Below are 17,407 nucleotides of genomic sequence, written 5' to 3'. Positions count from 1 at the left end.
GTAACCACTAATCAGGTCAATCATGAAATGATTTGTTATGTTATCTTCGCCTAACTGTATAATTTGTTTTAATGCAGTGCAGAGTTTATTGTAGTAAATTTTATTATTTTTTCCATATGGAATTACTCACAAAAAGAGGAGCTGACGAATCTAGAGAAACAAGATAGATAAGTAAATTACAATTATTGTTAAGATTAGGTAAATAGATTCATACTATTTTATTAATCAAAGCTGCTTCTTTATGAAAAAAAAAACTATGAAGAATTCTACGGAAGTCTGTAATATCATCCATGTCACTCCTCACATACGCATAGTCTCGCAGCAAATGACAAATCCAAGCAAATATAACCATATAACTAAGTTAAAAACACATGATTCCTTGGACGACAAACAAACATACACAAACGAGCTTGTCTCCTATCTTCTTTTTACTTTATTTGGTTCTGATCAAGTTTGAAGGATCCCTTAGAACATATTTAGGCAGTTCATACTTGGAACCTGCAAAAAGTTAAGACCTCAACTACTAAACCAATAACCTTTTAGAGAAAAATTAAATTAAATTTATTTTATCTACCTTTCTCATCGTAACAAATGGTGAGGTCAGTGTTGTGGACAATCACACCAGCACTCTCGATTATGGTTTGTGCAAGAGATAAGTCCTCTTCTTCTGCTGCAGCTCTTAACGCATCCCAGATCTCTGTTTACATATAACAGAACTTGCTAACATAAATGGAGAGTATATAACTTTTTTTTATAAGCCCTATCGGCTTCGGTTATTGCTGCTGGGTTGGCTGTTGGGCTTGCTTCTATTGGATTTGGGGTTGGTCAATGTACAGCTGCGGATCAAGGTGTGAAAGGTATCGCGAGACAACCTGAGGCAGGCTGATCCGGTCGGTAGGAATACACTTAATGCTACAGAGTGGACTGGCTACCACACCACACTATGAATGTGTTTAATAGGAGTATATAACTTACATCTATGAATGTGTTTTATTTTCAGGTTAATTTAATGTGATCATCACCTTTCTTGCCTCCATAGTGAGGAGCTGTGTCCCAAAACTCCTCTCTCATCTGTGTGAGCTCAGCTCTTGATATTGGCTGAGGATGTTTCCATGATTTTGGTCTTCTAATCTTTTCCTTTCTCCCTACAAACACAAAAAATCACATCACGTACCACATATACATGCTCCTATATGTGGTGCCCTAAAACAGTGAATGGAAGCCTAGAAACTAAGAATAATCAGAAGATGTGTGTGCATATTATCTTACTATCACTTTGATCCGATTCATATCTTTATTAACCTCTAGAGAGAAGAGAGAGTGAGGGAGTACCTTCTGCCTTGGCTGTTGAACTAGAGCAACCCATTTGTCTTCCTTTGATAACCAACAACGAACGAAAAGAGAGAGAGACAAAGCTGTAAAGATTTGTAGACACGTAGAAGAGAAAGAGAGATTTTCTTATTTGTAGAGATGAGAGACAATGGTTTGCGTTATCTCGTGATTCACAAGGTTGATCTATTTCTTCTTTTTCAATACATAATGTTTGGTCTGTTCAAAGTGGGAAACTCGTGAGCCACAAATGTGTGGTAGTTTGGAATTTCATCATCTACCTAATTATGGTTAAAGATAAGATCATACTTTTTTTACTATACAATATCTTATAGAATATTTCATGCTATATATAACACATATGTAATACCTATATATATGTAAAGCATATATTGTAGAGAATGTTTCTAGATATCCTTCTTAATCTATTCTATACATAACCTTTTAATCTAATCCAAAATGAGTTGCTTGTTTTTCATTATACAAAAAAAGTTGTTGTTTTACGTTAAAGAAAAGAAAATATCTACTCTGAGTTTGATTGTTTTTCCTCTTTTTGCTGGTATTTAATTCTAAACCTGGCGACGAACAGAGTTGTTTTTTGAAATGTTAAGAAATTACTTGTTGGTGTCATTTTTCATGTACACATTGTGTTGTCCCTTAGTTTTAGATGAACACAGCGTGTCGTTTGAAATGAGAAACTATTCATGCTTCTACCGACATGCAGTTTTTTTTTGAGAAAGGCTTTACCGACATATAGTTTCACCCTTCTATTACACTAGAATCTGAATTAGTGCTGTGTATAGACCAAGCCATGATTTTTAGAAAAAAATAAGAATAACTTAACGGACTTAGGTGTGAATTAATATGCCAATCCTAAGACCTTGCACAACGGGAGTACACGACCAATCCTTAGCACGAAAACTTAAGTAAAACCGAATATAATAATATTACTTAGGTTAATCTGCGTAAGGATTGATCCGTCATCAAGGCTTTTAAGAGATTGATCCTTAGCAACGTGTCAACTCCTGAGTGGGACGGGGTCGGTATGATTTTGGGTTTGGTTAAAAAAAAATTGTCATTCGCGACCGAAACCGGAAAAAAAAAATGGAGAGCTCGAGGAAAGGCGATATTTTGGCGATTGAAACCGATCGTCTTCACGAAGGTAAATCGAAGCCTAAACCTGTATTTTTGTTCGATTTAGCTTAGTTTTCATCTAGTTTCGTCTCATTTTAGGGTTTCGGGGATGGGTTTGAATCGATTTGGGTTTCGATTGAAATTTGGGTTTCAAAAAAATTTGCGGTTAAATCGATTTGGGGTTTAGACCCAGTATGGGGTTTGTAGTAAGGGTTTTGATAAGATTTCGGTTTCAATCTGAAACGGAATTGTATCTTATTTCTTAAACGGTTTCGAAATGAAAGGTGTTTTAAACGGAAGAGGATTTTCTCTTTTTTTCTCAAGGGTTTCTCAACCTTTTAGGTTTGATATGTGTTCGCTTTCATTGGGTTCGTAATATTTTAAATTCCAAATTCCAAATCACAGAGGTGATTATATAAGCTAGTCTTCCTTTTGATCTGAATCTGAAATATCTTAACTTTGCTTGTCTTACGGATACTTTGGAAGGTTCCTGTCACATGTATTGTTAAGAGTACAGACAAAGAGATTCTATGTTTTGCTATATCTAGCTGTTTAGATTTGACTCTTTAACTTGAGTTTCGATTTGGGTTTCGATTGAAAGAGTGTTCTGAACTACTCATCAAACACTTGAGCAGAATGAATGGTGAGTCTTCTTTAACTTGCTTGTTTTATTTCTTTTACTACATTGCTTCTGCTTTAACTAGTTATGTCTTGTTCTGCAGGTGACATTGCTTCTAGCTCACGGGTGATTTAGGAGTGTTTCCTTTTCGTTTCTATCAGAACTTGTTTCCTTTTCTTTCCTTTTGGTACTACTGCTTATTGTAAACTTGAATTTGGCTATGTATCTCGGAGAGGTTGTTTCCTTTTGCCTCAAAACTTGTTTTTGTACTTTTCAAAACTTGTTTTTGTTAAACTCCAAGAAGTTCTTTTTAGTCCTCGGTTGTTTCATTCATAAACTTGTTTCCTCTTGTTCAAAACTTGTATAATTTGATATAGAAACTTGAAAACAGATTAGAAATGTAATAGAAACTTGAAAACAATTGAAAAAAAAAATTATAACTTATAAATACCACTTTTAAAATTGATTAAAAGATTACAAATGCAATAGAAACTTGAAAACTATTTTTAAAAAAAACTATTAATAAATATTGTATCTTTCTATTCAATTATGTTATAAATAAAATTATTTTATTTCACTTTTATTTCACTTTTTTTAAAAAATTAATTTTAATTACTAAGGATTCCATAACTGAAACTCACCATTGGACTAACATTTTGGATAATGATCCTTACCTATTTCAAAAAAAAAAATTGTTAAATATTCCTAAGGACCCCGTGGTGAGGCTCACCATTGCGGGTGCCCTAACCATTGAAACTATGACCGTGGCATATATATCCCCTACAAAACAACCAAATAAGAGATTCCAAACAACGGTTCCTTTTAGATTTAAATGTGTGAATATGCACCAATCAAGCTGTGTGTGTGGTAATATCAGATCAAGCTAGCCGATGTCGTAATTCACTATACCATGCAAAGCGTGAGTAAACTTCAACTGATAGATCATTATCAAAGAAACTAAGAGCATGCGCAACGGTGAGACTTTGGAGTCCTTAGCGACAAGGGCATTTCGGATTAATCCTGAATATTTTGGATTTAAAAAAAAAAAAAAAAGATGACCAATCACGGGCCGCCACGTAGTCGTGAGGATCCGCAAATAGTGCAAAGATTCACTAAGAAAAAAATCCTTATTTAAGAATTTTAAAGATTGAATCCTTAGCTTTTGGTGGGATCCACTGATTATTTAATTATTTTTTCCCTAAGGACTCCCACTTAAGGATTCTCATTGTGGATGCCCTAAGAGGCTAAGACCATGATTATCGCTGCACGGTTTCATAGGTCATTTTTTAATTTTTTTTTTTTTTTTGCTGATTAAAAAAAAAAATTAAAAATCGAACAAATCGCGGGCCGCCACGTGTCAGTGGGGCCCGCTAACAGTGCAAGAATTGCACCAAAATCGATCCTTATTTAGCCTCTTCTGTCACCGTTTTTAACCCAAAAGGTGGAACCCCCAACTTAAAAACCCCACTTATATCATGCGTTAATCGTATCCTAAGAGCACATTTAACCCTGGTTTTAAAGGGGTTTTAAAGGTTGTGGACCCCACAAAAAACTAAAACCCACGTCATCTTCTTCCTCTTCGGCAAGAGGCAAGTTTGGTGGACTTTTTGAACTGTTCGCGGGTCCCACTGACACGTGGCGATCCGCAATTGATTTTTTTTTTTTTTAAATCGGATAGAAAAAAAAAAACCTATGAACCCACACCCGCATTCTAGCGTTAATCATGCTCTAAGAATAATGGATTTTCTTCTAAGTAATACGCACCATCCATCAATGTTATAAAAGTTAAATTGGTACGATTCACATGGTGATAACGAAATTAACGTGGTTTACAAGTTTCAAAACAAATCTAGAATAATGCAAATTTACCAAGATTTATATGGACTGTGATAATGACCCAACTGAACGATTTAAACTCGGCTTTGGTTTTGAAGTAAAGCACAAATTATAAAACGTCTCTTCGACAGATTTAGAACCACGTTTATCTGACAACATATTTAGTTCAACTGTTGATATAACATTTGCGTGCCATATAATCTAAACTGATACCTAATAGTTTAGTTATTATTTATACTTTAGTTATTTTAAATTATATAAAAGTATATTGCAACTTGTACATAAAAAATGTTATCAGTATTTTATTTAAATGAAAGTGGTAATTAGTATTTCTACTGCGAACATACTGCATATATCTATAATTTTTTTTTTTTTTGGTAAAAATATATCTACAGTTTCGACCACGTAAATTTTACTGTCAAATCATAATATGTATTACAACTTAATGTTAATACTACGTGTCACCAATCGGAGCCTATATGTAAGACACTCGGGTTTAGATGGTTTGTGTATAGATCTATATGGACTCAAAGATATATAATGTGTAATCAGTGGCTCCATCTTACTAGTTGGTTAGTTAATTAAACTTATTAAGAACATACAAAAGAGGAAAGTGAGAGAAGAAGCTTCATGATAAAAGGTTAGTCCTTAAACAGTATGATCTCGGAGATGAGCAATAATGATGTTCCTTATATTATTGCACGTCTATTTTCATTTTCCTTTTTTCTTAAACTCTGAAACTATTTATAGAAGAAATAAGCGTCAACAAGATAGAGGAAGACGTGTCTAACGTAAAAACATAAATAATTGTAGATTGTTGTCAACTCATCAACTTTTTTTTTTGACAAAGTCAATTCATCAACTTTTGCTCTACAAAAGTGCCAAAGCGGAGCTATTGAATTATTGTTTTTTTTTTTAACTGAGCTTTCCAATAATTTTTTACTTATAAAGACAAGGCTTATATCCTTCCTGATGAATTTGGTTTACGTACTCTAGGGGTGGGATTTTCTCGGTTCGGTTCAGGCGGCTCGTTCAGTTTGGTTAATTTAGTTCTAGTATTTTCCCAACCGAAACAAACCATATTTAGTTTGGTTTGGTTCGGTTTGTATTCAGTCCGATTTATATTCAGTTTGGTTTGTTTTCCGGATCTTTTTCTTAGTTTAATTTTTTAAGAGAAATTATGTTTTAAAACATAGATTATGTAAAAATAAACTATGTTAACTAAATTCAATATAAAACTTAAACAAAAACCTTTTAAAAAGTCACAAAGTATGTAAGAATTAAAACAAATGAAAGTTAACTAAAATAAAAAATCAACATCATTAGTAATGTCTCTTATATCATTATCAAAAAAACTGCAATGAAACATTTTTCATGTGACGCTATAGAGAATAAATTTTGTCTTTAATAAAATTTGCTTTATGTTTTAGGTTTAGATTTAACATACACGTTTACATATATAAGAAAATAAAAATACAGATTTTCTATTTTTTTTAATCAAATATTTTGATGATTACATATTAGGTTAGAAGAATATATGTTAATGAATGAAAAATGAAAAATATGTGGTTTGGTATTAGAATTTTAGTATATTAGTATTACTAATATTTTTAATTTAAATAATTACAAAAACACATCGGTTTTTCGGTTCGGGTTGGAGAAATCTTCAAACGAATGGTTTGAAATAGACTTTGGTTCGGTTTGAATCGGTTTTGGTTCGGTTGGTTCGGTTTGGTTTGTTTTTTTTGCCCACTCCTGACGTACGCAACATATTTACATTATCCCGATTATAGTGGGCACCAAACAAATGTTCATGTATCATGTTTAATTGTTTTTTTTTTTTGGTCAAAATGTTTAATTGTTTATATTCATGTGCAAACGTACATTAATATGATCCAGAATATTTTTTTTCTATAGAAATGCCAAAACGAAGCTTTCGAATTGTTAAAACTTATAAAGTTATACGAACATAACTATTTGTTTTTAGTTACAAAAAAAAAGAAAAAACTATTTGTTTTTGAATCTCTTTCACTACAAGAAAACACACCGAATTCCGACGGAGGTTCCGACGGACACCAAGGTCGTCGGACATTTGTGACGGAATACTGACAAATTTCCGACGAAATCCAAAAAAATTAAGTCGTCGGAATTCCGTCGGCCATTTCCGACGGAATTCTGACGAATTATGGTTCGTCGGAATTTTCCGACGACTTTTCGACGACATTCTGATAAAAAATGTAACCGTTGTAGTCGTCGGAAGTTCGTCGGTATATTCCGACGACTTTCCGACGACATTCCGATTAACAGCAAAGTCGTCGGAATTCCGTCGGTATTTTCCGATGGAATTCCGACGAACCATGTGACCGTTGCCGACAAATATATATGACCGTTGTATAGCCGTTTGGGATTGGACAATTCCGACGGAATTCCTACGGACTGCTTTACATCCGTCGGAATTTCGTCGGAAAGTCGTCGGAGGTCCGTAAGCAATTTCCTATAAGTACAACCCCTCCTCATTCAACTCATTCACACTTCATTCTCTCTTCATTCTCTTTAGTCATAACAATTCCGTGAAAATCATGTCTTCAGAAGTTTATTATCGTTCGTGGATGGATAAACCTCATTTGGATCCGAACACCAATTTGCTTACGGAAGAATACGTTCAAGGGATTGGAGAATTCATGAGGCTTGTTCAACAGCAACCGGATGCAAAAAGTGGTATGTTAAGATGTCCCTGCTCTTCTTGCAATAATAATAAGGTTATAAAAGAATTTGATGTTTGGACTCATTTGTATATGAAAGGGTTTTCACGTAATTATAAAGTTTGGTACCTTCATGGGGAAACTGGTTATGAATATGGTAGTACTAGCGAACCTCAGCCTGTTAGTGAACCTCAGCCTGATATTAGGTTAGAAGAATCTAGAACGGATATAGATTATGGTGTAGGTACTGAGCAGATGGTACATGATCATTATAGAGGGGAAGAACCAAACCCCGAGTCTAGGAGATTTTTTGACATGTTGGATGCAGGAAAACAACCTTTGTATCAAAATTGTAGAGATGGTCATTCAGTCTTATCATCTGCAACTAGATTAATGGGTATTAAGACAGACTATAATTTGGCTGAAGAATGTATGGATGCGATTACTGATTTTGTCAAAGGTATTCTACCTGAGGATAACCTTGCACCGAGTTCATACTACGAGGTTCAGAAACTTGTTGCAGGTCTTCAACTACCGTATGAAGTGATAGATGTATGTATTGACAACTGCATGATCTACTGGAGAGCGGATGAGACACGGAATGTATGCAAATTTTGTGGGAAACCTCGTTATCAGGAGACGAGGGGGAGAGTTCCGATCCCATTCAAAAGAATGTGGTATTTGCCTTTGACGGAAAGATTGAAGAGGTTGTATCAGTGTGAGCGCACAGCAAAAGCAATGAGATGGCATGCAGAGCATTCCACAAATGGTGAGATTAGACATCCTTCAGATGCAAAGGCTTGGAAACATTTCCAGTCAACATATCCAGAATTTGCGGAAGAGAGAAGAAATGTTTATCTTGGATTATCTACTGATGGTTTCAGCCCATTTGGAAAGCATGGAAGGCAGTATTCTCTATGGCCAGTTATTGTGACACCGTACAACTTACGGCCGAGCTTGTGCATGCGACGAGAGTTTTTGTTTCTCTCAATTCTCGTCCCCGGGCCAGATCATCCTAAAAGATCACTAGATGTGTTTCTTCAACCACTAATATATGAGTTGCAACAACTATGGGCGCATGGTTTTGAGACATACGATGTTTCGCGCAAAGAAAACTTTCAGATGCGGGCAGTACTTATGTGGACAATAAGTGACTTTCCAGCATATGGTATGTTATCTGGATGGACAACACATGGGAAGCTATCATGTCCATATTGTCAAGATGACACAGATGCTTTCCAACTAAAGAACGGAAGGAAAACGTGTTGGTTTGACTGTCACAGACGATTTCTACCACCTGATCATCCATACCGCAGGAGTAAGACTTCGTTTACGAAGAACAAGCAGGTGTTTGATGGTCCACCTGAGGAAGTTAGTGGGAAAGATTTGTTGAAGCAGTTTAGGTATTTTGATGCAGAAAGGACGCCAGATGTAGGTGGACATGAAAACATTCGAGTCAATGCGGTTGGAGAGCTACATAACTGGCACAAAAAGAGTATTTTCTGGGATCTGCCATATTGGGAGAGTCATCTATTGCGGCATAATTTAGATGTCATGCATATTGAGAAGAACTTCTTCGATAATCTGATGAACACAGTCCTTAACATCCAAGGTAAAACGAAGGATAATTTGAAGTCAAGGTTGGATTTAGTCGATATTTGTGATCGTTCTGAACTTCACGTTGATGAGAACGGTACGGCCCCTTTTCCCATTTATCGGCTAGATGGTGCTAGAAAAGAAGAGTTCTTTGATTGGATTACAGATAAAGTGAAATTTCCTGACGGATATGCATCAAATTTGGGGAACTGCGTTGATAGAAGCGAAGGAAAGTTTACTGGCTTGAAGAGTCATGATTGTCATGTAATTATGCAGCGCCTCCTTCCGTTTGCTTTTTCCGCATTATTGCCACGTAATGTTCATGAAGCCATTGCAGGGATTAGTGTTTTTTTTCCGCGACTTATGCAGCAGAGTAGTGACTGAAGAGGGTATTAATAATTTGAAGACAAACGCACCAGTCAGCATGTGCAACCTTGAGAAGATATTTCCTCCATCATTCTTTGATGTAATGGAACATCTTGCTATTCATCTCGCAAGAGAATTGGAACTTGGTGGTCCTGTGCAGTACAGATGGATGTATATTTTTGAGCGTTATATGCATCATCTGAAGAAGATGGTCAAAAATCAAAGCAGGGTGGAAGGATCTATAGTGGCACAGGTGATCAATGAAGAAACTGCAATCTTTGCTGAAAATTATTTTCCACCAGAAGTGCAAACAAAACACCGAAGACCTGCTCGGCATGATGATAGAGGGGAGAGAGCAACATATCATGTTACTGTCCCAAGCATGTTCAAGGAAATAGGACGACTTAGTGGAAAATTCACGAAGCGGAGACTTACGGACACTGAGCACGCTCATTTGCAAACATATTTGCTCACCAACTGTGAAGATGTTCTACAATATGAGAGGTAAAAATATTTATTCATTTATTGTTAGATTAATATTCAATAAATTTATTTCATATTGATAATATTTTTGTATATAGTGTATATATGGCGGAGTTGCGTATGACTCACAGGCATGCAACAGAAGATGAGCTTCGACAACTTAGAGATAACGGATTTGCTGCGTGGCTTCGTAGTTATGTGAGTCATATATCATATTACCCTATGCAAATGATTAGTTTAAATTTAATATATATAAACTAATTAATTTTGCAATCATATATGTTTTTTTTTTATAGGTGAATGATGGTTTGGCCAGAGGTCTTGTGTTCGATGATTGGATACGCGAATTTGTGCAGGGACCAAACTATGTGGTCAAATCATATCCTAAATTTTGTACGCGAGGATATGCATTCACAAGGAAAGGTCATTCTAAGACAACATATGATGCTGGTGTTTCATCTTCTTCTGGTGACGATGTCTACTACGGCAACATAAAAGAAATATTGGAAATCCAATTTCCTGGAATGGTTGGATTGCGTTGTGTAGTATTCTATTGTGATTGGTATGACACCACCCCAGATAGAGGAGTGAAGATTGATGCGTTTGGTGTTACATCAGTCCATTCGCGGCGGAAACTTCAATATTATGATCCCTTCATTCTTGGTTCGCAAGCTGATCAGGTATGTCAATCTATTCATAATTTTTTACCAATATAATTAATTAATGTTATATATTGAACTAATACTTGTATAATTGATATGTATAGGTGTGCTACATCAGTTACCCTCGGGTGACGTACAGAGATGATCCATGGGTTACTGTAACGCAAATCAACCCAAGAGGACGAGTGGATGGAACTTCTGATGATGATGAACCATTGCAACCAGAGTCTACCAGCAACGCCCAGGCAGTTGAAGATTTGGAAAATGTTCAACTCGTTGAGAATTTGACTGTGTTTGGACATGATGCTGTCGTACATTCAGAGCCGGAAGCCGAGGTTGGGGAGTTTGATGAAGATTCAGAAGATTCTGATTAGTTTTTTTTTTTTTTTTTTTTTAATGGTCCGTCGGAAATCCCTCGCAATATACCGACGACATAGCGACGACAACGGGTTTCATTGAAAATTGTAAAGGTCGTCGGTATTTCGTCGGAAAATACCGACGACATGTTTTTCTATAAAGTTTCAATCATAAAAATCTATAAATTTAGATGCCAAAACTATGAAAATAACACATAATAAGTGTTTAGTATAGTATTAGATCGCAACCGTTCAAATATAACAACTCATTAAAATATTTATGTATGCATATCATTGTTTTCATAACATCTCATCTTAACATTATATACTTATACAATCATATTTATATAAGCTTACACTACAAAAAAATGTTGTTGTGTAAAATCGTGTTATAAAACATTTTTATTGTTAAATCTTTATGCAAATACTATATATATTATCAAAGATTTGGATTTTGCATTTAGAAACTTGAAATGAACACCCTAAACACTAAGTCGTCGGAATTCCGTCGGAATATACCGACGGAATGTGTCCGTCGGAAAATACTGACGGACACGTTCCGTCGGAATTTCAATTAGCCCGGGAGAACCAAACCGCTTGAAAATTTTCGCGAATCGGCATTTGGTATATTTTAATTATACCGACGGAATACCGACGAACCCGTGTCCGTCGGAATCCTCGGAAATAAAAGCCCTTCACCTTTCTTCTTCGTTATCTCCGCGGCCTCTCTCTCTCACAAACACTCCGGCGATTTCTCCCCCTCTCCGGCGATTCCGGCCTTTCTCCACCTCTCTTCACCGGCGAATCCTCTCCTCTCCCTCATATCTCTTCCCCAAACCCCAAATCATGTAAGAATCATCCCAAACCTTTTTTTTTATCAATTGTTTAGGGTTTTGGAAGTTGATCTCGGATTTTAGGTTGTTTGATTGAAAATTTTAGGATTGAATGGATAGTTTAGGATATATAAGTTAGGATTGTTGTTTGGATTGTTGTTTTAGTTTTTTTTGGAACATTTTTTGATTTTTTAAAACGTTTTTTTTATTTTTAAAAACGTTTTTTGATTTTTAAAAATGTTTTTTGATTTTTTAAAACGTTTTTAAAATTTTTTAAAAATATTTAACAACATTTTTCTATATTTAACAACATTTTTCTATATTTAACAAATTTTTTTATAATTTTGTATACATATATATATATATATATATATATATATATATATGTAAATCATGTATAATAAAAATTTTAAAATTTTTTATAATTTTTTTTTAAGTTTCCACTAATAAACTATGTATAATAAAACGTTTTTTTACAAAAAATATAAATATTTAACAACATTTTTCTTCATTTATAAATTTTTAACAACATTTTTCTATATTTATAAATTTTTTATAATTTTGTATACATATATATATATATATGTAAATCATGTATAATAAAAATTTTAAAATTTTTTATAATTTTTTTTAAGTTTCCACTAATAAACTATGTATAATAAAACGTTTTTTAAAAAAAATATAAATATTTAACAAAATTTTTCTTCATTTATAAATTTTTAACAACATTTTTCTATATTTATAAATTTTTTATAATTTTGTATACATATATATATATATATATATATATATATGTAAACCATGTATAATAAAAATTTTAAAATTTTTTATAATTTTTTTTAAGTTTCCACTAATAAACTATTAAACCTTTTACATATATATATATATATATATATGTAAAAGGTTTAATAGTTTTTTTTAAAACGTTTATAAAACCTTTTGTAAATATATAAATGAAAATATGTTTGATTGGTTAATTTTTTTTTTTTAGGGCCGAGGATGAAGCCCGCCCCGCAGCCCGTCTTCGACGTAGTTCGGTGAGCGGTTCCCGTGCATCGGTATCGTCTCATGACTCGGTTCCCGCATATTTTCCCGCTCCAGCTCCCTCTGCCCCTCACGCTGCCCCTCACGCTGCTGCTCAACAGGATCCGGGGGTCATGCCGGTTCATCTATTGGTTCAACAACCAGGTCGAGAGCATCTCCCGTTTCTCCAACCCAACCCACTACGAGGCCATAGCACTTGGTTAGTATTTTTTTTTATTTGTACCGTTATATTTTTTCCTTTAATTAACTTGCTAACTTGTATTTTTTTAAAAGGTTCACCAAGTCGAAAAATGGCATTAGCCGGAGCATCAACCAGATGATGTACTCCATGCTCCGTTTTGGATATCCAAAGTGGAGTGTGATCCCTTCCGACGAACGAGAGTTGTGGTTTCGTCAGTTTGCGGTATAGTAACTCTTCATTTTTTTAAAGTTTTTACATTTTTTTACATATATTTACTTATTAAATTGTGTTTGTTTTGTAGCAAGAGTTCAACTGGCACTCCGATCTTACGGAAACAGTCCGTAAGAAATTCAACGAAAAGGCCATGGACTCTTACACAAAGCAGATAAACGCGTGGAAGAAAGTTTGGCAGAAGAACAAGAAGCCACGGTTCATCAACGGGACGGTGTGGGAGCAGTTGATAGCTCATTGGGAGAAGGAAGACACTGCAGAGACGTCTTCTAGGAACTCCAAGAACCGGAAGAGCGATCGTGGCGGGAAAGGTATGTATGTGCACAACCTCGGCGCTTGCTCCATGTCTACTAAGGAGGATGAACTTGTAAGTTTTTTATTATTATTTATCTTTATATTTTTTAAATAAATATTTTATATATTTCTTGGCTAATAATGGCGGTTTTTTTAGATCGAAGCAAATGACGGTAATCCCGTTGATCGTCTCCAACTCATTAAGGTGGCTCACACTAACAAGACGACGGGTCAAATTCAGGACCCCGTGATCAAAGGTGTAGTTGATTTGGTGGAAGCTGAGATAGTTTCTCAATCTCAGCCTCTCTTTGATGACGGCGACTCCACGAGAGCTTCAACCAACCTGTCTCTATTGCAAATAAATGAGATGGTTGAAAAGGTAATTTTTTTTATTAATATATTTTTTTTATAATGTCGATTACTTACTTGTCCCTATTTACTTACTTTAAATATTTTTGTAGGCGGTTCCTAAAAGGAAAGGAGGCCGTTTAGTTGGGTTGGCCCGTCGTGCTTCTTCGTATCCGGCATCTTCTTCGCAAGCTCCGTATGCCGATCCCATGATTCTCGAGGAGCTACATGACAAAGATGAACGGATTGGGGCATTGGAGGAGCAGAACACCACTATCCTTTCGGAGAATGCCACTATCCGTTCGGAGAATGCCACTACCCTTGCTGAGTTGGCATCCCAGAAGAAGTTCAACACCGAGATTATGCAGAAGCTAGATCGTTTGATGTCTTCGAGTTCATCTTAGTTTATTTCGGCTTTTTAAAACTTTCGGAATGTTTTTTTTTCTATTTCGGTTTGTATGAATTTTAAACTTTATGAATGTTTTTTTCCTATTTCGGTTTTTATGAATTTAAATTTTATAATATTATTAGTTTTAAATTTCCGATTTTTTAAATTTATTAATATCAAAAAATATATAAAAATGCAAAATTAATTTGTAAAAAAAAATGGGTATATACCGACGGACAATGGTCGTCGGAATATACCGACGGACATATATCCGTCGGAATTTACCGACAAACCACATTTCCGTCGGAATATACCGACAAACGTGGTTCGTCGGTATATTCCGACGAACGTTGTCCGTCGGTAATTTCCGACGAACGTGGTTCGTCGGTATATTCCGACGAACATCGTCCGTCGGTAATTTCCGACGCCCAAAGTTCGTCGGAATAAACCGAGGAACACTCTACCGACGTTGTTTTCTGACGAAATTGTTTTCTACCAACGTTGTTTTCTACCAACGTTCTTCGTCGGTACGTTGTTTTCCAATGAACTCTGGTCTCGTGTATCCGCATCGTAATATCGTCGGAAGTTCGTCAGAATGACGTTTCTCGGTATTCGTCAGAAAGTCGTCGGAAGTTCTGACGAAATTCCGACGAATTTTTTTTTTCCGACGAAACGATACCGACGGACGGGTTCGTCGGAAATTCGTCGGAATCGGTCTATTCCGACGAATTTCCGACGATTTCGGCCATCAGAATCTCCCTGTTTTCTTGTAGTGTTTGAACGCGACAAAGAGCTGGATGTAATTAAATACATATACCATAGCACATGCACGTTAAACAGATGTCAAAGTGAATTGCAAAATAATGATTTTTTATTCTCAGTTACTGATCACACACACACAAAACACATCTATTTCAGTACTTGGTATTAGATCATATATAACGACACACAGGCACAACCATTCTTCATAAGACGCCGTAAGGTATGATATATGATAATATCATGAAATGAAAGCTACAATAAATATATAAAGTCGGTAATCAATGTGCCTAATGACCAACGCCGGGGCTAGGGACTGATCCTAGTTGGCGGTGAATCTCCGGAACCATATGCTTGTCCAAATAATCCTCCGGCTGAAAAGTGTGACCCTTGTCGCTTGGACCCGAAGGTGGCACATTACCCTTTGGTAAGGCACTAAGAAACAATCCCTTGCTTGCATTGTAAGGCATTAAAACCTTTCTAGCTTCACAAGGTTGCGAGGCAAATCCTACAACAAAAAGTAATAAGCAAATAGTCAAAATGGAGACCCTTGGACAAGCCATTTCCTATGATTAACTTTATAATAGTAGGGGTTAATTATTGGTGAAGCAAGGAAAGTTTTGGCTTTATTTTTTGGAGTTTGTATAGTGTGTTTTGTGTAGATGAATGATAGAGTGGATCTATATATAGAGGGAGAAAATGGAGTAAATCTAGGTCAATGGTAATTTGGGTTAGGTACATATGAACTAAATTGGTGACTTCGTATATATACAGAACAGTGTAATGGATGATCAATTTATATATTGGTTCTGCTTTTCTAACTCCAAGAACAGCAAACCAATAAATCTCTCACCCTACATGCTTCTGATTGGTATTTACAAAACGTAAATAGTACTAGAATTTTTGTATAATAATTCCGCATATAAGTTACTACTATAAGAATAAAAAAAAGGGTAAACATTTTTCCGGTGAGAAAATATGAAAAGCTCTGGTGGCCATGCGCCGTATTTATTTGAGTTGGTAGCGGATTCGAACTCAGGTCTTTTAAAATCCACGGAACGTTTTGTGCCACCCGACGAAAGACGCGTGGTTTACCACTATAAGAATAGCAAAACTGAGCTCGACATAGAAATGTAACACTACAAACATTAAGAAATACACGAAACAAATTTATTATGTCATTCAGTTAAATAATTATCTTCCTGACTGAGAAAACGTGTTCCATAAGAGCCCAGAAAACTTGAGGGAGTGATATGTTCTTCATATTCATAGTCGAAAAGTTAATTATTTCTATGGCTCATTATTAGTGTGGCAATTACTAGTATAATGACTTTATGGGCCTGCTTTTATTTTTGGACTTTTGTGTGTTTGTAGCAAAATTTTATCCATGGGACACAATTATTCAAAGTATTACTTTTCATACCTCTATATTTGAAGATCTAGTGAAAACATTAGGCCTGGGCATAAAATCCGGAACCCGAAATCCGAACCGAACCCGAACCGAAAAACCCGACCCGTTATCCGACCCGAAACGTAAAAATACCCGAACGGGTCTTGTAGGGTGGTACAAAAAATATCCGAACCCGAAGTGTTATTAACCGAACCCAAACGGGTAATCCGAAAAATCCGAAATTAATAGTCAATATAAATATTTTGAAATATATATAAGTATTCCAATTATTAAATTCAATATTTGTGGTAATATTATATATAATAATAAATATTAAAATTCTAATAAATGCTTTAAGTACACAATTAGTTATAAATAAGTATTTTATAATTTGCTCATTGAAATAAAAAGTCTACTCTCTATAAGACAATACATATTTTTTCATGCTTGATTTAACATTTTATTGTTATTTTATCAATTTTATATGTGATAGATTAATTTTTATTTAACTTAGATGTTTTTCTTAATGTTTTACTTCAAAAAAATTGTTTTTTACTTTGGTTATATCCGAACCGAACCGATATAACCCGAATCCGTACGATATATGATTACTTTATGGGTTTTATGATGCAATACAATTTTGAACCGAACCCGAAGTGTTATTATCCGAACCCGACCCGTACTAATAAAATTTTAGTATGGGACCTAGAAGCGTAAACCCGAAAATCCGAAAACCCGAAAAACCCGATCCGAATGCCAACGGGTACCCGAACGCCCAGACCTAGAAAACATAAACTCGGTTAAATAGACATTACAAATTGACATAATTTTAGTACATTAAACTTTTTGAGTTATC

At 35.1% G+C, this 17,407-nt stretch overlaps 2 protein-coding genes and 1 long non-coding RNA gene across 3 annotated transcripts; 1 reads left to right on the top strand and 2 right to left on the bottom strand.

The window, feature by feature from the left end:
- Positions 1-194: 194 nt before the first annotated feature.
- Positions 195-1,545, bottom strand: LOC106413734 (ubiquitin domain-containing protein 2). Its single transcript, XM_013854480.3, has 4 exons — positions 1,333-1,545; positions 1,023-1,145; positions 575-697; positions 195-498 (listed from the first exon to the last, which is right to left on the bottom strand). Exons 1-4 carry the CDS (start codon positions 1,364-1,366, stop codon positions 434-436), a joined length of 345 nt encoding a protein of 114 aa, XP_013709934.1. The 5' UTR covers positions 1,367-1,545; the 3' UTR covers positions 195-433.
- Positions 1,546-1,596: 51 nt separating this feature from the next.
- LOC125591714 lies at positions 1,597-3,372 on the top strand. Its single transcript, XR_007327824.1, has 2 exons — positions 1,597-3,106; positions 3,186-3,372. It is a non-coding gene; the product is annotated as an uncharacterized LOC125591714 (long non-coding RNA).
- Positions 3,373-15,147: 11,775 nt separating this feature from the next.
- On the bottom strand, positions 15,148-16,674 carry BNAA08G23410D (precursor of CEP13). The gene has a single exon (XM_048766421.1). The coding sequence runs from the start codon at positions 15,722-15,724 to the stop codon at positions 15,452-15,454; it is 273 nt and encodes a 90-aa protein (XP_048622378.1). The 5' UTR covers positions 15,725-16,674; the 3' UTR covers positions 15,148-15,451.
- Between the last annotated feature and the right edge of the window lie 733 nt (positions 16,675-17,407).

This window comes from Brassica napus, chromosome C8 (assembly GCF_020379485.1).
Source record: "Brassica napus cultivar Da-Ae chromosome C8, Da-Ae, whole genome shotgun sequence".
Lineage (NCBI taxonomy): Eukaryota > Viridiplantae > Streptophyta > Magnoliopsida > Brassicales > Brassicaceae > Brassica > Brassica napus.
This window is presented reverse-complemented; position numbering and strand designations above follow the sequence as displayed.